Below are 25,150 nucleotides of genomic sequence, written 5' to 3' on the forward strand. Positions count from 1 at the left end.
GGAATACAGATACTTGTGCCAACCATACTTGGGTAGTCGGTCTTTGACACTTTCCCCCCAATTTTTTTTTTTTTCTTTTCCTGAGACAAGGTTTCTCCATGTAGTTTTGGTGCCTGTTCTTGATCTTGCTCTTTAGACCAAGCTGGCCTCGAACTCTCAAAGATCCATCTGGATCTGCCTCCCAAGTGCTGGGATTAAAGGTGTGCGCCACCACCCAGCTGCCACTCCCCCCCCCTTTTTTTTTTTTAGATTTATTTATTTATTATGTATACAGTATTCTGCCTGTGTGTATCCCTGCAGGCCAGAAGAGGGTGCCAGATCTCATTACAGATGGTTGTGAGCCACCATGTGGTTGCTGGGAATTGAACTCAGGACCTTTGGAAGAGTAAGCAGTGCTCTTAACCTCTGAGCCATCTCTCCAGCCCCCCCACCCCTTTTTATCCTTAAAAACAAAACAAAGCTAGTAGGTACAGAAGTTTAGAAATGTATCATTTTTTTATTTATTAAATTTTAAAGGCAATTCCTTTCCATATCACCCTGGCTTTGAATTTGTGGTAACCATCTTACTTCTTCTTCCACAATGCCTATTTATAGATTGGACTGTTATATAGTCTGTTTGTGTTTAATTTTTTGATTTATTTTTTTATTTTTTTACATATTCTGGATAGTAACCCCCATTTGATAAATTGCTGGCAAGGATTTTCTTTTTCTCTAGGCTGTCTCTTTACTCTGGTAATTTGTTTCCTTTGTGATGTAGAAGCTTATTTATTTGTTTGTTTGTTTGTTTATTTATTTATCTATCTATTTATTTATTTATTTATTTGAAACAAGGTCTCACCATAGAGCAGGCTGGCCTAGAACTCACTTCTCCCCATTTCCTATGTGCGGGGATGACTAGCATATACCACTATACCAAGCCGGAAGTTTTTTTTTTTTTTTTTTTTTTTTTTTATCTCGAGACAGGGTTTCTCTGTGTAGCTTTGCGCCTTTCCTGGAACTCACTTGGTAGCCCAGGCTGGCCTCGAACTCACAGAGATCTGCCTGCCTCTGCCTCGAGTGCTGGGATTAAAGGCGTGCGCCACCACCGCCCAGCCTAGCCGGAAGATTTTAAGTCTGATTCATTTTTATTGTTTGTGTCTGTGTCTTGAAGTATACAATTTAAAAGAATGAAGAATTTCATTTGGTTATGATAAATTTAGTCTAGACATGTTGAAGGGATGCAATGTGATAACTTTTAAAAATTATTGTAGATTCTAGACCAGTTATGTAATACATTTTTTCTTTTCTTTCTTTTTTTTTTTTAATTAATTTATTATGTATACATTATTCTGTCAGCATGTGTCCCTGCAGGCCAGAAGAAGGCACCAGATCTCATTACAAGTGGTTGTGAGCCACCATGTGGTTGCTAGGAATTGAACTCAGGACCTCTAGAAGAGCAGTCGGTGCTCTTAACCACTAAGCCATCTCTCCAGCCCTCTTTTGGTGTTTGAGATAAGATTTGTCTATTTGGCCTGACTATCCTGGAGCTCACTCTGTAGACCATGCTGGCCTCAAACCAAATGCTGGGGTTAAAAGTGTGTGCCAAAGTGCCTGGCCCGTTATATAATAATTTAACACTATTTATTTCTTCTTTGGAATGACTTTAATCTAATGTGTTGTCTGGTCATTCCTTAGTATGCTTGTGATTATAAATTATTTAGTTTTTTTAGATAATTATTATTTTATGTATGTCTGTGCACTATTAATGCCTGGTGCCTCTGGAGGCCTGAAGAGGGCCTTGGATTCCCTAGAACTAGAGTTACAGACATCTGTGAGCCACCATGTGATTACTGGGAACTGAACCTGGGTCCTCTAGAAGAGCAACCGGTACTCTTAACTGCTGAGCCATCTCTCCAGCCCCCTTGTTACTTATTTTGAGATAGGATCTTATTATGTTGTCCAGGCAGGTTTCTTGGGCTCAAGAGAGCCTTTTACCTCATGCTTTTCCCAAATACTTACGACTACAGATGTATACTATCATGCCTGGCTAAGTATTTTCTTTTTCCTTAAAAATATTTTATGTATTTGGTAAAGTTTCAAACAAGTTAGAGTCTTGAGTAGGAAGTAAAAGCCTTTATTTTTCCTGTAAACATGTATTTACTTTTTAAAATGATTGAACTATTTCTGGTAATTTGTGAAAGGAAGAATAAAGAAGACAAATGACCTGTTCTTTGAGATTTTGATACTTACATCAATGACATAATCTCGAATTTGACTATTTTTTAAAACTTTATATTTGAAAAACTACAGGTGTTCTCTTCTCTTATTTTTATTCTTCTCTGTGGAGCTTAACCTTCTTTCCTTGTGAGATGTGAACTGCATGAAGACAGTGATGTGAATAGACATTTGCTGAGTGAAATAATGGATTTTCTTCCTGTGCTAATTATGGCTATGACAAGAATGTGCTTTGCAATGCAGCAAGCAGACCAGGTCTTAGCTCAGTGGTGGAGTAGGTACTCTGTATTCATAAGGCCTTGGGTGAAGAGCACCACCACCACAGCAAGCAAGCAAGCACACACACCAAATGAAAGACCCAGCAGACGGGTAGAAAGCTGTTGGATACTATAGTAGTAGCTGTAATAGTTTCCCTTTTTTAATAGGAGGAAGAAACATGCCATTCACAGTAGTGATACAACTTCTTCTGATGAAGAACGCTTTGAAAGAAGGAAATCAAAAAGTATGGCAAGAGCAAGAAACAGGTTAGTCCATTTTTTAGTGTTGCCTTTATGGTAGAAGAGAAAAACAGTTTTTTCTTCTTTTTAAAAGAAGATGTGGTAGAGCATTCTTTTAATCACAGCACTCAGTTGGCAGAGGCAGGTGGATCTCTATGAGTCTGAGACCAGCCTGGTCTACAAAGCAAGTTCTAGGGCAGCCAGGACTGTTACACAAAGAAACTCTGTCTCGAAAAACAAAACAAACAAGCAAAAAATTTCTTATTTATAACGGCATTTTGTTAATGCTAGTATTTTAAATATTGTACACTTGTGTGTGTGTGTTTATTTACTTAGCAATTTTCGGAATCAGTTCCCACCTTCTGACTGACATGTACTCCCATGTTGAACCCAGGTCATCAGGCTTGGTAATAAATTCCTTTACCTCCTGAGTCATCTTGCTAGCCTTTATTTATTTGTTTTTATTTTATATATGTGTTTGCATGCATGTGTGTATGTGTACCATGTGCACACTTGGTGCCCGTGGAGGCCAGAAGCGGGCATTAGATTCCTGGAACTGGAGTTATAGATGTCTGTGATCTGCCATGAGGATGCTGAGAACTGAACCTGGGTCTTCTGCAAGAGCAGCCAGTGTTCATAACTGCTGAGCATTTCTTCAGCCCCAGTTTTTTAAATATTTTTTGACCGAAGGCAGTGCTACTTTATAATTATTACAGGGGGAATCTAATCTTGGATAGGTCCCTTAAATAACTTAGTCTGTAAGTACTAACGTCACATAATACTGAATAGGAAAAGGAGGGAGAGGCAAGGACATCAGGTTAGCCTGTGAGGTACTGCCATCTTTCCTTCTGTATTTCCTTCTAGCTCACAGCCATTTCATGAGGTCGATTTTACACGTATAATGAGTATAACATTCAGAGAAGGGTGCTGTTTCTAATATGGTTATTTCAGGAGCCTCTGTTTTTTTTTTTTTTTTTTTTTTAAAAATAAGGTTCTGTTATGGAGCCCAGGCTGGCCTTGAATTAAATGTCCTACCCAAAGCCTACTGAATGCACCATCCAACACAGAAGTTTTGGCTTTTTTTTTTTTTTTTTTTAAAGTAAACTTCATTTTTTTTTGTTGTCTGCCTTTGGTGATCTTTGCCTCAATAGAATAATTGACTGGTTAGTAAATAGTTAACTAAACTGCAGCAACTATCACCTTTCCAAAAGCTGAGTATGTTTTCTTTCTTCCTGTCTTCCTTTTTTCCTTCCTTTTTTTTTTTTTTTTTGTTTTTTTCTTTTTGTTTTTTGAAACAGAATTTCTCTGCATAGCCCTGGTTGTCCTGGAACACATTCTGTAGACCAGGCTGGCTTTGATCTCAGAAATCATCTGCCTTTGCCTCCTGAGTGCTGGGATTAAAGGTGTGTGTTACTACCACCTGGCTCAATTTTCTATTTTACATTTATAATAATAAAGGTGATTTTATTTAGTGATTTGACATTTAGCAAGTACTTCTATGATTTGTCCACATAGTAAATTGTAGAAACACAACATTTTTAATTAACCATTTTTAGGTTTGTGTTAATATAAACTATGTATTAAAAATGAATGTTATGGATGATGGTAAAAAGATGTAAGAGAAGAATCTAAGTCTGTTTATTTATTTGAGACAGGGGCTCCCAGTGCTGCCCAGGCTGGACTCGGAGCTCAAGGGAGTCTCCTGTCTTAGCTTCTTGAGAAGCCTAGACATGTGTGTCACTGTACTCATTTAAAATCTAAATTACACACAAGTGTTTAAAGCCCATTGCGTCTGATCTTCTGAGAGGGAGGGAGGGAGGGAGGGAGGGAGAGAGAGAGAGAGAGAGAGAGAGAGAGAGAGAGAGAGAGAGAGAATGATGATAGTTTTGGAATGAAGCCCAGAGCTTACAGATAGGAGTACATATTGTATCACCAAGCTGTATCCCCAGTCATGATAATCTACTTTGGGAATACTTTTTTGTTTTTAAAGGTAAATTAGGATTCAAATGTGTCAGTGAAGTTGGAGTTACCATAGAAACTGTCCACTTTTGAGGCTATGCCATATTGTGATTCTTTTTTTTTTTTTTTTTTTTTTTTTTTTTTTTTGGTTTTTCAAGACTGGGTTTCTCTGTGTAGCTTTTCGCCTTTCCTGGTACTCACTTGGTAGCCCAGGCTGGCCTCGAACTCACAGAGATCCGCCTGCCTCTGCCTCCCGAGTGCTGAGATTAAAGGCGTGCGCCACCACCGCCCGGCATGATTTTTACCTGTACTAAACTATATTCTTTGATATAATGACCCACTGGAGACTAGGTAATTTGTAAAGAAAAGGATTTTATTTGGTATATAGTTTTGGAGATTGAGTGCGTACTGTATGGTGTTGGGTCTGGTGATAGGCCCCCGTGGCTGCATCACAGTATAGCAGATGTCATTATGGCAGGAACACATGAAGAGAGGATATCATAGGAGAAGTAGGAAATGGGAGACTGAGACTAGATACTGACCAGGTCTCATGGGAGGCATTTCTCTCTTCTTGTAGTATGTCCCAGTGACCTGGGCCCTCTGGCTAGGCTTCACCTCTTCCTAGTACTCATATCATCACTACACTGAGGATCACCCCTTAAGGTCCTAGTACTCATATCATCACTACACTGAGGATCACCCCTTAAGGTCCTAGTACTCATATCATCACTACACTGAGGATCACGTCCTAAGGTCCTGCTACTCATATCATCACTACACTGAGGATCACCCCTTAAGGTCCTAGTACTCATATCATCACTACACTGAGGATCACGTCCTAAGGTCCTGCTACTCATATCATCTCTACATTGAAGATCAAGCTCCCAGCTTTCCTATCGGGAGAGGTTAAACTCTGAGAAAATAGATTAATGCTCATGTTTGCTTAATCTGTTGAAGAACTAACTGGTTTTGGTCATTTGAAAGCATTTAGGAATGGTAGTTTAAAATATGAATCCTTTTGATGTTGTTTCCTGGGTTATGATAAGGTAGAAAGATGAACAACATGTTAAAGTGTTTTTTGTTTGTTTTTTAAACTTATTTTGACATTAAAATGTAAAGGATTAAAAAATTAAGCATTTATTTATTTATTTGTAAATCATTATGTACATGTGTGAAGATCAGAGGGCTTCTTGTGGGAGTTGATTTTTGCCTTCTACCACATGGGTCCCTGTGATCCAATTTAGGCCATCAGGTTGGCAGCAAGAGCCTTTACCCATTGAGCTGTGTCCCCGGCCCTGGGAAGGTTTTATACCTTTTTCTTCTTGTTTTCTACATTGCAGGTGTTTACCTATGAACTTCAGAGCAGAAGATTTAGCTAGTGGCATTCTCCGAGAACGAGTGAAAGTGGGTGCCAGTTTGGCTGATGTTGATCCGATGAACATTGATAAATCAGTAAGTTTGTTAATGTTCCTTCCCAGAAGTAGTTTTTTGTTGTTGTTGTTGTTTTGTTTGATAAGGTTTTCCTTATTTCTAAAACAACACATGAAAAAGTCAGATATGACCAATATTAACAGTTTCATGTTTGTGTTTTGGGTCCTCAAAACCTTGGTCACACATGCTACTTAGGTTTTTTTCTATAGCAGATAGGACATGAAGCTGAGAGGGTTTCTGTGTACCACAAGGACTAGTGGGTTGTTGTTGGAGTTACCTGATTTCATAAACAGACTTGGATTTTATGTACCTTACTCTGGTTGTAATGTTGTTAATGAGTTTTAAGGGAAGCAAAGTTGGTATTACATGGACTGCTTGGGTATTATTTGTAATCCAATCCTGAGCAAAAGTTAAAATATAAAGTAGGATTGCAGAGAAATTAGTGGATTTGAGAGAATTAAGGTATTCAAATTGATGGAATTTTGTGATTGAATTGCTTTTGGAGAATGACAGACACAAGCTGAGTGTGTTGTGCAGGCTTCTGGCTTAAATAAATAGGTAGATAATGGATAATCTTGATTGCTATTGGGTGGTTTCATTATCTGAAGTTGAGTGTACAAGAGGAGGAATAAGATGGGAAGAGGGTTTAATTGACTGTAGACGTGTTACCGGGATCTCTGTCATACCACAAGTAGAAGTTACTTGTAAGCATTGATTTGGTTTGCTACAAGGTAGAAATACCTGGGGTAGAAATTTAGGTCTGTGTCATCAGTGTAAACACGGATGAAGTCATTATGGACAGTGAATGACTGTACCCCAAGGAAGGGATGTGATATGAGAAGACCCAAGCTTATGAAGATGTGGTTGGTCCACTGATCAAAATGACTCATGTTGGGGTAATTTGAAATATTCCCTCATAATCAAGAATTTATCTGAGTTTTTCTGGGTCCCTTGCATCTTCATATAACATAATTTAACTGATTCTTATGTGTGACTTAAAAGAAGTTACCAAATTAGAATTCAATATACTATTGAGGATGAAAATTTAGTTTCCTCCAATCCAAAGTCATAGAGTAAAATATTTGTTTTCTTAACTAGGACTGAAGGAAATTTTAGATTATGTGTCCTGAATCCCTAGGAAATAGTACGCTCTTGAGGACTGTGTCATCTTTTTAGATTTGGTTTACCAGTACTTTACTCTCTTACATTCTTTTTTTGTTTTTCGAGACAGGGTTTCTCTGTGCAGCTTTGTGCCTTTCCTGGAACTCACTCGGTAGCCCAGGCTGGCCTCGAACTCACAGAGATCCGCCTGACTCTGCCTCTCGAGTGCTGGGATTAAAGGTGTGCGCCACCACCGCCCGGCAGTACTTTACTCTTACAAGTCTATTAACTTTAGATGTCTCTGCCAGTCAATTCTAATTTGATAACACATGTAAGAAAAAAAAATTTAGCTTCTTTTAAAATGTTTCTGGTTTTGACCTGCTTCAATTTTTATAGTTTATTTTTCATGTCATAATAAATAATTCATAAAACACTTCCAAGTTCCATGGTAGAATGAGAAGTAAGGAAAGGGCTCCAGCGGGATCCAATAGACAATCACGGTTAACATTCTATAAAATTTTCTTTAGGCAGTTTTTCTATATACTTTCTTTACAGAGTCTTTTAATTGATGTAACTATTACGAGTGCGAGGAGCAGTTTCTGTCATTTCTGATATATCAATGATATGCCAGTGCATTCCTGTTTCTTCATTATTGTCCCTTATGGGAAAAAATTAAATTTCTTTTTTGGTAGAGGAATTAAATACTAAAGAGTAAGGTTTTGTTTGATTATGTTGTGTTTTGGAGAGCCACAGTGGTGGCAAAGGTTTTCTTGCTCTCTGTATGAACTAAGTTTTATTTTATTTTATTTTACAATACTATTCAGTTCTACATAATAGCCACAGATTCCCTTGTTCTCCCCCTTCCTGTCCCCCTCCCCTTCCCCCCAGCCCACCCCCATTCCCACCTCCTCCAGAGCAAGACCTCCCCCAGGACTGAGATTGACTTGATAGACTCAGTCCAGGCAGGTCCAGTCCCCTCCTCCCAGACTGAGCCGAGCGTCCCTGCATAAGCTCCAGGTTTCAAACAGCTAACTCATGCAATGAGCCCAGGACCTGGTCTCACTGCCTAGATGCCTCCCAAACAGATCAAGCCAATCAACTGTCTCACCTATTCAGAGGGCCTGATCCAGTTGGGGGCCCCTCAGCCTTTGGTTCATAGTGTATGAACTAAGTTTTGTCTGGGGGGAGACGGTAGTGCACTAGCTGAGGATGCCTAAGGTATGTGAGTTATTGAAAGGATTTGAACTGCTAGTTCATCAATGTGCCACCTTCTCAGATACTTGTCAATGGTTTTGGTTGGTCATTGATCTTATTCCTGAGTTACTTGATTACTGAAAGATAGCATTATTTGACTCAGTTGAGTTTTTTTACTTTTGACTTAGTTTTCTACACTTATTTGTATGTAGTCAAGACTTATTTGTATGTATGCTCAAAAGCTTCTGAAGAGATGTATTTCTGAATCATAGAACTCAAATTAAAAACATTTATAGAACCTGAGCTGGGTGTGGTGGCACATGCCTTTAATTCCAACACTTGGGAGGCAGAGGCAGATGGAACAAGGCCAGCCTAATCTACACAGAGAGTTCCAAGCCAGACAGGGCCATATAGTAAGACTTTCACTCAAAAACAAACAGACAAAATTTTGGAACCTATGTAGTTGGAAGTTTTCCTGTGTCCAGGTCAGCCGGCAGTCAGGACAAATCTTTCCCACTCATGCCCCCCAAGTAAACACACAGAAGCTTATATTAATTATAACTGCTCGGCCATTAGCTCAGGCTTATTACTGATTAGCTCTTGCACTTAAATTAACCCATATATCTCAGGCTTATTACTGATTAGCTCTTACACCTAAATTAACCCATAATTCTTATCTATGTTTACCCATGTGGCTTGGTGTCTTTTTTCAGTTCTACCCTGTCATCTTGCTTCCTCTGTGTCTGGCTGGCGGCTCCTGACTCTGCTCTTTCTCTTCCCAGAATTTTCCTAGTGTGCTTGCCCTGCCTATACTTCCTACCTTGCTACTGGCCAATCAGCGCTTTATTTATCAACTCATATACAAAAGCATTATCCCACAGCAAACCTATGATTATGGAATCATCTTATATTAAATTTCTCCCTCTTTTTTTCCCAAGGTGCGGTTTGATAGCATAGGTGGATTGAGCCATCATATACACGCTCTGAAGGAGATGGTAGTTTTTCCACTTTTATATCCAGAAATTTTTGAAAAATTTAAAATTCAGCCTCCAAGGTATGTTATATCTTAGATGTTTATTGTTGTACTGTTATTTTTAATTGATTGACTATCAATTAATTAGTCTTTGATTATAAAAATTTCATATATATTTTGACGTATTCTAACAATGATGATTAGGATTATTATTTAGGCTTGTTTTCCAACTTGTGCCTGTTTAGGAGTCATTTGGACACAAGATGAAATTCTTTATGGAGTTATGAAATTCCAGGCTTTTAACCCTTTCCTGATTCCTTTGAGGACTCAGCAAAGTGAAACTTTTGCAGATACACTAGAAAAAGCTTTATCAACGTTTAAAATTATGATATAGAAATCTAAAATTATATGTGGTGGTGGGAATCTTAAATTGGTATTCATTGATGATAACATTAATTTTCTTTGATAATCTTTATATGAATTTCTTTGATTGTAAAATCACTGATATAAACTTCTTTAAATAAATTTCTTTGATTCTTTATTCTTCTAGGGGTTGTTTGTTTTATGGCCCTCCTGGCACAGGTAAAACCTTGGTTGCCAGAGCATTAGCTAATGAATGCAGTCAAGGAGACAAAAAGGTGGCTTTTTTTATGCGTAAAGGAGCAGATTGCTTGAGCAAGTGGGTTGGTGAGTCTGAAAGGCAACTTAGGCTCCTTTTTGACCAGGTAAGAAAAATCAGCTAATTCAAGGGTATCTTTTTCTTTTTTAAAAGAGTAATTAATATATTTTGTCTCCAGATAGAGTTATGAGGAGACATATATTCCAATTAGTATGTGGAATTTAGTATCAATAATTTAAATTGTAAGCCTTAAAGGCATAGTTATTTTCTGTTATTTGTGGGATTGGTTCCAGCAGTCCCTATCTGCTGGTACATCCAAAATCTACAGATGTTCAAATCTAGTATATAAATAACAAAAGATTTGAATGTAGCTTATATACTTCTTTCCATATGCTTAACATCATCCCTATATTTCTTATGATATCTCATACAACATATGTACTATGTAGTTAATTTTGGCAGACATGCCCAACCCTTTGACATTGCAAGAACATGTTGTTTTTGGCAAAGTTCACACTCCAGAACCATTCAGTTGAATTTAAAAGATACACATAAAAATATTTCATTTTGTTTTAAGTAAGTTTACAATCTTGTGGGCTGTATCCATGGATGTATGGCACACGGGTCACAGGGTAGACACACTTGTTACTTTAGGGACAATGAAAGGAAAAACATCTCTGTACGTGTTTGCTACAGACACTACAGATACAGATTTTTTAAAAAATAGATTTATCTGCAGTTGGTCAAAACATTCATGAATTGTGCAGAACTCATGGGTGTAGGAACCTATTTATATTTAACCCCATTTTCTAGTAGATTTGAATATTTATGATCCATAAAACATTTATTGTGTGTACAATACCATGTTAGGCTCCACTGGGCTCCTGAGGTATAAAGTAAGCTTAGATTATTATTTTATTGAGGAAATGGTACTGATAGAAAATGTTAATTTGTGGAAAGAATCTCACAAAACTTGTGTTATTTATTGTCATAGTTATATAGTAGATACTTTTTTTGTCACTGTAGTAAGATACCTGGGACAATTAGCTTATGAAGAGATGAGTTTATCTGGGCTCATATGGTGGTTGTAGTCTGTGATTGGTCCTTTGGGTTTAGGCCTACGGTAAGATAGCAAGCACATGATGGCGGAGCACATGGCGGAACCAAATTGTTAATATTTTTACCTCATTAGCCAGGGAGGAAAAAGTGAAATATTAGTAGGCCAGGGTCCCACAGTCTCTTTTAGAATGTGTCCTCAGTGACCCAAGGAACCCCTATTAGGCCCTACCTCCTGAATATTTCTCTTTTTATCATTTAATTGCTACCCTTTAGGTCCAGAAATTTAAGAAACAAATGTTTGAGGTATAGTTATCTGGACTATACCAGATTATAAATACATGGCTGGTAGAATTCAAAATTAAATGAATGTTTTGAAAAGGCAGAATGAAAGGAAATGTGTAGGTTACATGGTAGTATGCAGTTGTAGTCTCTGTTATTTATTATTATTATTATATTATTATTATTATTATTATTATTATTATTATTACTGTGTGTAAGGTCCTGGGTTCAATCCCTAGAATCACAGGAAATAAATGAACATGATATTAAAGGAACTCTCACTACTGATCCTGAGGTGAGTGGATCAGTTGAGCTTAAAAACCAGGCCTGGTGGAATGTGCTATATCTTAGCCCTGAGCAGGGTGAGCTAGCAGGGCTGCTGTCAGTCTCAGACTCATCTGAGCTAGAGAGTGAGACCCTGTTCCAACAAACAACAAGCAAAACACAATTTTCCTACATCTTAAAAAGTTAGGCCTAACGTCAGTTTTCATGTAACTCTTGGGTTTAGTGAAGGAAGTGTGACATATTTGGCAGTTCATTTTATTAAATAAAGTACAGTCAAGAATTTATTAGCCATGCATTTCTTTGGTGAAAGCCAGGTTTTTCGGCTGACACCTCTAATTCCAGCAGTTGAGACGCTGGGGACAGCCTGGTCTTCATGGTGAAATCCAGACCCTCCTGGGCTGCAGAATGAGAATCTCAAAACAAACAAAATACTCTTTATTCCAAAAAATGATATATAATTGGTGAAACATTTCAAATATTTAGAAGTTGTAGTGTAGTTAGGGTGTAGTGGCGCACGCCTTTAATCCCAGTACTTGGGAGGCAGAGACAGGTGGATCTCTGTGAGTTCGAGGCCAGCCTGGTCTGCATAGCAAGTTTCAGACCAATCAGGGCTACATAGTGAGACCTTGTCTTAAGAAAAAAAAAAGTGTGAAAACCGATGTCTTTTGGATAATAGAAAGAAGAATAAATAAGATCTACACTTCATTGTGTTCAGTTTCTAATGCTAAGAAAAACATGCTGCCTGTATAATTTAAGGAAAAATAATGACTGCAAAAAATGTAAAATAACAGTAACAGAAGATTGAAGAATTCATGGGAATGCTCGTAATTGTCAAAATTAAAACATTTTGGCATTTACACTTTTTAGTCTTATCATCCTAGAGATAGTACTGCATGTTGGTCTCAGTTAAGATTGTGGCCCTAAATTATAAAGATTATTTATATTTACTTTATTGCTATCTCATAGTTTTCTTGGATGATTACGGCTTGATGAAATGTTTGCTTCTGTTTTTAAACACTTGCTGATAATTATAATTTTTAAAAATGAAAGTAGCAAATATTATGTATTTATATTGAAGCTAATTTAGATATACAGTTATGTTAAAAAGAACAAGTGTTAGTGATTGGGCAGTGTGTGGATTGTGGTCAAGTACATTCTAAGTGTCTGTGAAGTCCTGAGTTCAATTTTTATTATTAAAGAAAAGATAAACAAATGCCTGAAAACAGTACTCGTGCTCTGTGGGAAACAGTACTTGTGGACTGTGGGGCACCATGCAGCTGACTCTGCTGCTGCTGTTTGCTTTTTGTTGTGCTCTTTTGTTCTGATTTTTGATTCTAGGGATTGAACCCAGATCCTTGTACACATTAAGAAAATGACCTACCACTCAGCTACATTCCCCAGCTCTACTGTGTACTTTAAATACTTGCTGCATGTTGTACTGTTTGCTTTTATGTTCCTTTCTCAGGAAATATAAAGTTAAATTCAAAAGTGAAAAATTAATGAAGTAATTATATTTTCTGTTTACTAGGCATATTTGATGAGGCCCTCTATAATATTTTTTGATGAAATAGATGGATTAGCTCCAGTTCGTTCTAGTAGACAAGATCAGATTCACAGGTAATTTTTCCTGAACTTACTGTATTGATTTCTTTCCACTTACTGGTGTAGTATTTGTTTTTAGCCCTTGGTTAAACACTTGAAGGCTTACAGGAATTTTAAATGTTCTCTATTTTCTGGAGGTTCTTTCACTCAACACAGGATTAATTTACAATCTGAGTGATTTGGTTGCTTTTGGTTTGGGATACTGTGATCATCCTACTGTGAATATTTATTGATGATTTTATGTGAATGTGTATTATACTTTTCTTGGGGTAGATGTCTAAGATAGCATTTATTATTTATTGTGTGTGTGCTCAAGCAGCAGAGAACATGTTTACTATGAATTGTCTGTGAGATGAGAGGACAACTTTTGGGTGCTACGTCTCTCCTTCTAGCTTGTGGGTCATAGAGATGGAACTCAGGTTGTTAGGCTTTTCGGCAAGTGCCTCTACCCATAGAAGCACCTCTCCAGCCCACTGTCCTATATTCTGTTCTGTAATATGTGAGAATTTGAATTGCTCCGTATCCTCTCCCAACCCCCGAGCTGAGACTACGCATTCATGTCACCATGCCTAGCTTTTTGTAGGGGCGTGCACAGTAAGCACCTTACACATCCCACTTTTGTTATTTCATTTTGACACCTTAATTATTTAAAAAGGTGTCTAATTCACAGATACAGTCATTTACCACAAAATAATGTTTTGGTCATTGATTGATCAGATGTATCTTGGTGCAGTGACCCTATTTCACTTATTTTCTTGAAGGTGTTTTGTTAGTCAGGGTCCTCCACAATGTGAGACCTGAAGTAGTCAGCTTCAATATCTTATTCTAATCTGCCATGTGGTCCATCCCTGTCTAGTGCCATGTATGATTTTGGTTCATTAGAGCCGTTGTTGGGCCCAAGAACCTGCCACCAGTCTTGAGAAAATGTGCATGCACTCTGCATGTTTCTGGAACCACAGTGAGTGCCCACCAATATTTTTGGGTGCCTCACATTTGACTCTATAGAGTGCCCTTTTATCCTTGTGGCATTTGGAGCTGAAGGATTTTTGACCCTCTGCCCATGTGCCACATCCAAATCTTACTGATTGCCATAAAAGAAGCCATAGAGAGACTGTACTGTGGTGCTGGAGCTAAAGCCTACATAATTTATCAAACTGGCACTTACCCATTTTCAAAGAAAGCTATCTACCTTGAATACCACTTATAAAAGGGCAGAGATATCTGATTAGCCAGATACATTGATGTCACTCTGAGCTCACAAAAATCAGGGGAAAAGTGGTAACATGACAGCTGAGCATAGTAACTGTTAACAATAGACCTCAAAGGAAAAAAATAGAAGTGATTAAGAAAGAGTTCTATAGAATAAATATAATGAAACTGAATGAATACATTTAAAAATAATTCATGGTATAAATGAGAAATTAAAAAATACAATTAGTGAAAAAGTAATTTAAAAAGAAAAATACCAAACAAACAAAAGTGGATATATAACATATCAGAAGCTAAGAGATATAGTAAAAACAGTACTTATGAAGGCAATTTATTGCAATAAGCCCAAAATAAAAATTAAATTTAAAATAAATAATGTAATGATGCATCTAGTGGATATAGAAAAACAAGAATACACCAAACACAAAATTAGTAAAAGGAGGAAATAATAATCAGAACAGAAATAAATGGAAATTTATAAACATAAAAATAAAGATATCTGTGTTAGAAAAGATTTTTTTTATTGGCAATATTGAAAAACCTCTAAGAGTAATCAGAAAAGTAAAGGAAACCCCCAAATAAATGCAATTTCAAGTAAACGGACATTTAAGGGCAAATATTAAATATAACAGTGGGGATTATTATGAACAACTATAACTAACAGGAAAGCCTAGAACAAAAGGATACTTGGACATTGATGTACCAAAATTGAACACAGAGGACATAGAAAATTTAGATTGACAAGTAATAAGTAATGAGATTGAGCCTGGCATGGGGATGCATGTGTATAATCTCAGCACTCAGGAGGTGGAGGCAAGAGGATCAGGAGATCAATGACAGCCTCAGAATTTGAGGCAAGCCCAGTCAGTATGAGACCCTGTTTCAAAACAGCAACAAAAAAACCAAATATTAAACAAAACAAACATAAAAGAATGAGTCATTAGTGAAAAAGTCACTCAACAGAGAAAAATCCAAGAACAGTGACTTCATTGCTGAATTTACCAAACTTGTAAAGAAAATACTAATATTAATTCTTTATATATATATACGTATATATATATATATATACATATATATATTTTATTTTACAATACCATTCAGTTCTACATATCAGCCATGGGTTCCCCTATTCTCCCCCCTCCCACACCCTCCCCTTACCCCCAGCCTACCCCCCATTCCCACCTCCTCCAGGACAAGTCCTCCCCCGAGGACTGCAATCAACCTGGTAGACTCAGTCCAGGCAGGTCCAGTCCCTTCCTCCCAGACTGAGCCAAGTGTCCCTGTATAAGCTCCAGGTTTCAAACAGCCAACTAATATTAATTCTTTTCCATCTGCTTGAAAGGTTGGGAACCCTTCCAAACCCATTTTATGAGGCTAGCATTACTAATAAGAACTATAGACCAGTGTCTCGGATGAACATCAGTGCCAGAGGTTTTACAGAGTGCTGGCACATCAGAAACATTTAATTCCAATCAAGTGAGATTTGTCCTAGTGATCAGTAAACGTAATACCTTATATCTTCATTGGTTACTTTCTCAATGTTGTGTCAAAATATCTGACCTAAATAAGGAGTAAAGACTGATATGGCTCATGGTGCAGATGTCTCAGTCTGTTTCTGGGTGTGTGGTAAGACAGCCCAGGAGTGAGTGTGAGTGGAGGAGCAAATTTGCCTAGCTCATGTACCAGGAAATAGAAATGCACACAGGAACTTAGCAGGGCAAAATAAAGTACCCAGTAAGAGGCCCTAGTGACTGCCTCCCTCCAGTTAGACCCCACCTCCTACTTTCATCCCTTCCCATATGCCGTGATATTATGATCTATTGCTTAGATTAGAGTTTCCATGATCATTTTATGAAAACCAATTACATCTGACAACCAAGCTCCTAAATATGTGGACTTGTGGGAGACAATTTATATTCAAGCTCTAACCTCAAATGAATGAAGGACAAGATGTAGATAAATGATTTAATAAACAATTTTTTAATCAATCAGATACAAAAGGATCTTACTGCAACATAATAGTGGTTGTGTATGACAAAATCCTGGCATCAACATACTGAATGGGCAAAAGTTGTATGTGTTTACACTAACATAACCCTGTCTAACCTCACAGCTTTTGTTCAGTTTAGTACTTGGAATTTTAGCCAGAAAATTAGGCAAAAGAAGGAAATAAAAAGTATGTAAATAAATAGGAAAGGATGCAAATTATTGTTGGATAACATGATTCTCTAAATAGAAAACAAAGACTCCACTGAGAAACTATTAGAACTTAAAAGCAAATTCAGTAAAGTTGCAGGATACAAAACTGACATCCGAACTCTGTCATAATTCACCAGTGGGTAAAGGTGCCTGCCGCTAAGCTTGAGGACCTAAGTTCAGTCCTTGAGTCCCACATGGTGGAAAGACAGAGACACTCACCAAGTTGTCTTCTTTTCTCCACATGCATGCCATCATATGCATAGACCCCCTTCCCCTAATTCAAGTGTTAAAGGAAACAAAACTGACATAGCACTTTTCTACATTAATATTAAACTTGCATTGAAAATCAAGAAAGCAAGTGCTTCATAATACAAACAAAATGCCTACAAGTTACTTTAACCAAGATAATAAAAGATTTCTGAATGAAAAAACATTGATAGAGATTGAAGAAAGAGCTGGAGAGATTGCTCAGTGGTTAAGACCACTTGATGTTCTTCTAGATAGAGCACCAGAGTTTGAGTCCTAGTACCCATGCTGGGTGATTTACAACTGTAACTACAGCTCCAGGGTACCCACCCTTTTCTGGTCTCTATAGGCACCCACATACACATGTTCTTACATGCAGACGATTAAACGTACATAGAAGTAAAAATTAAGATTTTAAGAGATTGAGCAGGACAAAATGGAAATGGAAAAAAATAGAAGTCTTCATTGATTAATTAATATTATTAAATTGTCCCATACTACCCAAAGCAAATTACACTTCAGTGCAATTTTGCTCAAAATACTATTGACACTCTTCAAAAAACTAGATGAAGACAGCCCTAAAATTGATATGAAATTACAAAACACTCTTAGTAGTCAGAGAAATCCTGTGGACATAGAAAACTAGAAGCATTATAATGTCTAATTTCAAGATATACTCTAGAAACATAGTAACCCAAACATGATGCTATTGGCTAGAAAAAGATACACAGATTAGTGGAACAGAAAAGATATGCCAGAAATAAACCAATGCATCTGTAGTCATCTGATTTCCAATAGATATCGGATTTCCATCAAACATTTGAGAAAGGACATTTCAGTAATCAAATAGTGCTAGGAACTTACATTTCCTCAGTTGAAACTTTACCTCTATCTACTTACCACTCTATACAAAAACAACTTCTAGAGCACAGCAGTGCCATCTGTTGAGGACCAAACATCTCAACATGAGTTTGTGTGGGTCATTTCAGATTCCAATCAAACCAATGGTTAAACATAACTTTATAATTAAAGATACTACCTCATTTTATTTCCAGGTATGATGCCTATTTCATAGGTTTTCAGTCATCCAATTAGAAAACAGAAATCACAGATCTTTCCTAGACATCATATTTTTATTTTGTTTATAATTTTTTAAAACACAGCTTGAATAGTGTGTTTGGGAAGGAAAATTATTTTTGACATGGTTTGTGTATTCCAGAAATTGTTTCAGCAGTAAAAATAAAGAATAGGACTGAGAACAGTTGGCAAACTAAGAAAAACACTGTTGCTAGAAATAGGGAAGTGTAGATACCATACATTTTCAGACAGGAAAACAAACAGATAACCCCCGAGTGCTTTCATCTAAAAATAAACTACTGTAACTTCCCCCAGTTTTGGGGATCAAATCTGGAGCCTTTTGTATTGTAGGCAAACTCTCCCCACCTCTCCCCTTAAGACAAGGGCTTTTTATATAGCGCTGGTAGTCCTGGAGCTATGTAGATCAGGTTGACCTCGAAATCACAGAGCTCCATCTTTGCAGAAGTCATACATCTGCCTCTTAAGTGCTGGGATTAAAGGTATACATCACCACACCTGGCTGGAGGCAAACTTGTACCCTACCACCGCTTATTTAAATTATTTTCCAATTATTTTTCTGTGAAACAGGACTACTTTTTGTTGCTTCAAACTTCTGGACTCAGACATTTCCTCAGCCCCCGAGTATCTATGGCTTTATGCATACACTGCCATGCTCTGTTTCTCGCTTTTGTTCATTTACCCCCACTCCCTACCCTGGGAATTAGTTCTCCTCTTCTAATATGGGTTCCCAAGAATTGACAAGCACTTTGTCTGCTGAGTGTTTTCTAATCCTCTATTGTTTTCACCTATCTGTAGCCCAGGCTGGTTTGGAACTGGATTTCTTTATATCCATCATCTGATTGACTGATGGGAATGTAGACATGTACCACCACATCTGGCTTTACTTTAAGATTTATTTACTTTTATGTGTGTGTATGAATGTTTGCTTTCATACACGTGTGTGTGCCACATATGTGCCCAGTGCCTCCCAGGACAGAAGAAAGTGTTGAATCTCCTAGAGTTGCAGTCAGTTGTGATCTGCCTTGTGGATACTGGGTATTGAACCCAGGGTCTCTGCAAGAGCAGTTAGTGCTCTTAACTGCTGTGCCAGCTCTCCGTGCAGTTCACCCACTTAAAGTATAAATTCATTGGCTCTCAGTATCTTTACAGAGTTCTGTTGCCTACCACACAGCTTTATAATATTCTATAATCCCAGAAACCCTGTGTTCTTCAGGCATTGCTCTCAGCCTTTCTGGTAGATTCTCAGCACTAGGAAACCTCTCCATACTTCCTGTTTCTGTAAATTTGCCAGTCTAGATATTTATGTCAGTGTGATTCTGTGATATTTGGCCCCTTTGCCCATATTCTTTCAGTCAGCAATATTTTCAAGCTTTATCCATGTTGTATCAGTTCATCATTTTCTTGGAGGGATATCACTGGGGAAAGAGTTTTTACTTTATAGATCAGTCTTGCCTGCAAAACTGTGTAACCTAGGTGTCCTCAGACTGGTGGTCCAATTGTCTCAGCCTCCTGAGTGCTGGGCTAGCAGCCTGATTTTCTTCATTTGTTGACCTAGTCCAGTCTGGATGTGTACCACCTTTTGTTTATCCACTCATTTATGGCTATTCACTTTCTTTGACTTTTAGGCTATGAGGAAAAATATTGCTCTGAATATTCACATACAAATTTTTCTTTGTGAATGTTGCTGGGTCATATGGTAACTCTTAAATAGTGGAAAATCTGCTTTATTTGTTAACAAAAGCACACCATTTTACATTACTATCCAGCAGTGTGTGAGCATTATGATTTCCTTAAAACCTCACCAACACTTTTTTATCTAATTATAGTAGTTTTAGTGGATTTAAAGTGGTACCTAATTTGGTTTGATTTCCATATTCTTAGTTTAATGATATGCCCTTTGCATGCAATCTTTGGAGAATTGCTTTTTAAATCCTTTGCCTATATTTAGATTTTACTATTTGCGTTGATCATTTATTGTAGTTATATATTTTTTACTTGAGGCAAGATATATAATTTTCAAATAGCTTCTTGTTCTCTTGGCTTGTCATTTCATGTTCTTTTTTTAAAAAGCATTTTAAAAAATGATTTATTTATTCTTATTTTATGTGCATTGGTATTTTACCTGCATGTATGTCTGTGTAAGGGTGTCAGATCCCCTGGAACTAGAATTACAGACAGTTGTGAGTTGCCTTGTGGGTGCTGGGAATTGAACCCAGATCCTCTGAAAGAGCAGCCAGTGCTCTTAACTGCTGAGCCATCTCTCCAACCCCCTCATTTCACATTCTTGATTACATCCTTTGATGCAGGAAAGTTTTACTTAAAATTTTTATTATATTTAATTATTTTTGTGGGTACACATGTGTGCATGCCATGATATGCTTAGGAAGGTGTGCAACTTTTCAGGGGTCAATTCTCTCCTCCCATTGTGTGGGTCCTGGGGATCAAACTCAGATCATCAGGCCTATTGGCAAATGGCTTTACTCACTGAGCCATTTATAATAATCTTGCCATTATATTTTGTAATTCTGGACATTGAACCCAGGGTTTTGTGTATGCTAAGCAAGTGTTCTTTGACTTGCTTTTTTAAGATTTTAATTCCTTCCTTCCTTCCTTCTGAGATAGTCTTGATATGTTGGCCAGTCTGATCTCTGACTCCTGGACTTTGTCATGGAGTTGCACATGCTGCTCGGATTTCAATTTCAGTGTTATCTTTTCTTTCTCTTTTTTTTAATCCTCATCCTTTTGGTTGCTGTGGTTTAGATGTCTGTTGCATCTTCTGTGCACTTTTAATATTGATTTCTCTATATTATTATGTATTTGTGGTGCAATTAAGACCGAATTATTATTAGCATCAATGTTTACATTTTTTCCTTTCCTTAAGTTTTACGTGGACTTTTTCCCCCAACAGCTCTATAGTATCAACCCTTCTTGCTCTTATGGATGGATTAGATAATAGAGGTGAAATTGTTGTTATTGGTGCTACAAACAGACTTGACTCTATAGATCCTGCACTCAGGAGACCTGGTCGTTTTGACAGAGAATTCCTTTTCAACCTGCCTGATCAAAGGGTAAGAGTAGGTTTTTTTTTTAATTGTTGTTGTTGACACACACACACACACACACACACACAATATACACATACATATTTAGTATCTTTGTAACTCAGTTACAAAACATATACTTTGAAGGTTATATTTTCATTGTTAATTTTTTGCTTATGGGATATCTTACTTAATACAACAAACAACCTGTGTTACATTTCTTGTTAATGCACTATAGGACTGAGGTATGAGAATTTTATATTGAGGCCAGCCTGGGCTATGTGGTATTGTAAAACAACTGGAACAATAGCAGCAAACTGTGATATTATTGAACAGTTCATTTTTGTTTTTCTAGCACTTACCAGAATGTCAATAACCTTAGCGAAAGGAAAGTTCCTGGTTGGGTTCCTGGAGATGGTTATTTGCTGCCTCTCCTCCCATTGAGGCAATTATCATGTATGCTTAATATGTGCCTCTAGTTGGCCCCATAAACTTTTACAAACATTTATTTTATTAGTATGAGTATTTTCCATGTATGTAAATGTACTGATTGCATGCCTGGTACCCATGGAGGCCAGAAGAGGGTACTGGATTCCCTGGAACTGGAGTTACAGATAAGTCACTGTGTAGGTGCTGGGAATTGAACCTGGGTCCTCTGAAAGAGCAGTGAGTGTTCTTAACTGCCGAACGATCTCTCCTGCCACCTCTCCCTAAAATATCCATAAATATTCTGTGCCCAAAATGTTAATCATTGTATTTGTTGTATTTAAAGATGTAGTATTTAAAGAATGTTCCCTTAAGACAGAATAATATATGGCCATTTATTATAGAAAATGTTTAGTATGTCATAAAGTTCTTTCTTTCCTAATTGCACTTGAAATTTTATTGTTAGTTTGATTTAACTTGTTTCTTAAATTTTCATGAGAACTCATCTTTGAGATGAGATATATTGTATGAGTGTATATTGTTGCAGGTGAATTACCTGATTTACATACTTAGATGTAGGTAATTAGGACTATAGAAAAGCAAAGGATACCCTCTGCAGAATAGTTTCATGCCTCAGTTTGATGTCTGTCTGCATAACCACCTGTTATTTACTTAGATTTGGATCCACAAACTATTTTATTTATTTATTTTTGAGACAGGTAGCCCTGTCTGTCCTGGAACTCTCTCTGTAGACCAAGCTGGCCTGCCTCTGTCTCCCAAGTCCCGAGATTAAAGGGTTAAAATGGCACTAAGTTCACCTTTGTCAGCATAGCATATATAGCCCTCCAACTTTCTTTACAAATATTTTTAATTCATTCTTTGAGATTTTCATACTTTCATATAATATGTTTGATCATATTCGCCCCCCATTTTCTGCCTTCAAATTGTCCCGGATTCTCCCTCACTGTCAACCCATTCTCCCAACTTCATATTCTCTTAGGCCCCTCACCCTTTTAAAGAAGTATCTCACTGAGTGCTGTACTTAGTGCTGCCCATATACACAAAATAAATGGGTTTGGGGTCATTCACTGGACTATGGGCGACCTACCCGTGGTACACCTCCAAGGAAAAATTATTCTCCTCCCTCATCAGCTGCCAATTGCTCCTCAGCTAGGGATGGGGCTTTGTGCAGCGCTTCATCTGTGCTGCCATTTTGACTGGCTTGATCTTTTGCAGATCTGGTGCGGGCAGTGATAGTTGCTGTGAATTCATGAATAACTTTATCATGTCAGCAAATAGCATGTCATAGCACTCATCCTCTCACCCTTACCTTCTTCCTGCCCCTTAATTCTTTTTTTCACTGTTTTATTTACGTGTGTGTGTGTGTGTGTGTGTGTGTGTGTGTGTGTCTGTCTGTCTGTCTGTCTCTCTGTCTCTGTCTCTTTCTCTCTCTCTCTCTCTCTGTCTCTGTTTGTGTGAGGATAGATGTTAGATCTGCAACTGGAGTTACAGACAGGTGCGAGCTGCCTTGTGGGTGCTGGGGAATTGAACCCAGGTCCTCTGGAAGAGCAGCCAGTGCTCTTATCCCCTGAGCCACTCTCCAAACCCTCTGCCTCTTCTTCTATGATGTTCCTTGACATTGGGGTGGGGTTGGGGTTGGATATAGTCTCACTTTCATTGCCCAGATGCAGCTGCCAGGACTGTGTCAGCGCCTGGAGGTGGACTTCATTCTGGGAGATGGGGCCAAAATGGGGACTTGTGCTTTGATATGTGACAAGTATCAGTTTGTGACATCTCACAACTAAGCATAGGTTTTTGTCCCTACCAGTACAGGGGGAATGTGCTAAGTTCATAGGAGTGAAATGATGTGACATGTGTATGTACACTCCTGCCTACCCCCTAACAATATTAAATAAAATTTAAAAAGTGATGTGGCAGAAAAGTAAAACTTTGTCTAGTCACACATTGGTGATTTCCTTATTATTCTATGCCATTACTGAAGTTTCTTTATCTTTTAGAACATTAACTGTCTCAACATGGGAAACAGACAACAGTCTTAGGTTTTATAACTCATTGATGTGGATGCCAAGGTGTTTAAATTTCTTTTAACAACAGATTGGTATGGGGGTTACAGTCAGAATTTGTTGCAGCTAAAACATGAGAAGTCAGTGCTGTCTTATGCCACTGTACTTTTTTCTTAGGCCAGAAAACACATCTTACAGATCCACACCAGGGACTGGAATCCGAAACTGTCTGATGCTTTTTTAGGAGAACTGGCAGAAAAATGTGTTGGTGAGTGCTCCTTTTTGAATTCTCTGGACTGTCATTGCCTGTTCTGCTCAGCACCCCTTTCCCCTTATTTTGAAATGTGAATGAGTACAGTTATGTCTTTAACTTTGTGACAGATGGCTCTGCATTCATTTTTAAAAGTTATAGAAATGTTTCACTTAAAGTTTGAACACTTCTTAATTCAGTTTTCATCATATCAGGTATTTGATGAACAAAGCTTAGTAGTAACATGGCTTTCATTGAATGCTGAATATCCTTCATATTACTACAGTGTCTCCTTTTAGAAATTATCCCTTCTCGGATATTTTACTAGCAATAACAAACATAAGAGAAAAAGGTTCTTGTAGATGGGACAAACGGCAGTCTCCTATGCTGTATAGATAGGGCGAATGGGCTCAGCTTTATTCCTATGATCTAGAAGGAAGCTGGGTGGGAGGAGTTATTAAAGAAAAAAACTTACTGGTATTCGCCAGTATTGCCTCAACTATAAATCTTCATTTCAGTTCATCACAGCAGAAAACCTCCCTGACAGAGTAAATAAGCATTGCTGTCTTCAAGGATGAGAGCATTGATAACCACATGAGATGGAACTCTGGGCTTTCTTTCTAATTAGGTCTGAAATAAGAGATGAGTAGTAAGTAACAATATATACAAAGGAAATTTCCCCTCCTCCTTCCTCCTGGCAAGAGAGCTGGCACCAAACCTGGTTCATATTTTCCTTTCAGACTCTGCAAAATATAAACAACAAATAAACAAGAAAAAGCTACCTGTCTCCATGATCATTTTAAGCATTATGAAGAAATCCCTTAAATAAATCCACTAATAACATATACTTGGGAAAACTTTAAAGTTACCAAAACCAAAAGAACAACTTAGTTAAAAAAAAAAAAATCATTGTAATCCACTATCAAATAATTAAAACTTAAATAGAACATTAGTCCATTCAGTTAGCTACATCCGAATTATCCTCTTCATCCACAGGGACTTCCATCTCGAAGCAGCATCCCTCAGCTTTTGAACCACAAAGACCTCGACATCTTCTGGTGAGGAGAAACCGTAAATCTCTCCAGCACTACTCCAGTTTAAGCTTTGCCTGGTATAAGAGAGCATGCGCCAAACCCATTTCATGTTCATTTGGCTTGATCTTTGCAAAGCCTTGTGCTGCTTTATGGGAGAGGGTGGTACTTGGTTAAAAGACAAAACAAAAAACCAGTCTTTCCCTTTTTGAGAGATTTGTCCCTTTTTATTTATCATATTGTGGTGTTAGCGTTCAGATCAGACTGGGAAACTATAGATTTTTCTGTGAATCTGTCACAGAATGATCCTTAACTGAAGTATACAGAAGTCTTCAGGAAGTTAGAAATTCCCTAAGAGATTCTAAAATCACTTTCTATTACCCTACCTTCCATCTGAGATGTTACACACTGCA

At 37.6% G+C, this 25,150-nt stretch overlaps 1 protein-coding gene across 3 annotated transcripts in view; it reads left to right on the forward strand.

Annotated features, from left to right (window-relative positions):
• The window catches only part of Atad2b (ATPase family AAA domain containing 2B), a 132,108-nt gene that overhangs the window by 40,050 nt on the left and 66,908 nt on the right, over positions 1-25,150 (forward strand). For all 3 annotated transcript variants that reach the window (XM_028875559.2, XM_037198134.1, XM_028875563.2), the window contains exons 9-15: positions 2,640-2,738; positions 6,011-6,122; positions 9,335-9,450; positions 9,920-10,094; positions 13,140-13,228; positions 20,874-21,033; positions 23,634-23,724. In XM_028875559.2, the coding sequence (XP_028731392.1) occupies positions 2,640-2,738; positions 6,011-6,122; positions 9,335-9,450; positions 9,920-10,094; positions 13,140-13,228; positions 20,874-21,033; positions 23,634-23,724 (842 nt within the window). The remainder of the gene's footprint in view (positions 1-2,639; positions 2,739-6,010; positions 6,123-9,334; positions 9,451-9,919; positions 10,095-13,139; positions 13,229-20,873; positions 21,034-23,633; positions 23,725-25,150) is intronic.

The sequence above is a fragment of the Peromyscus leucopus genome, chromosome 22, assembly GCF_004664715.2.
Source record: "Peromyscus leucopus breed LL Stock chromosome 22, UCI_PerLeu_2.1, whole genome shotgun sequence".
Lineage (NCBI taxonomy): Eukaryota > Metazoa > Chordata > Mammalia > Rodentia > Cricetidae > Peromyscus > Peromyscus leucopus.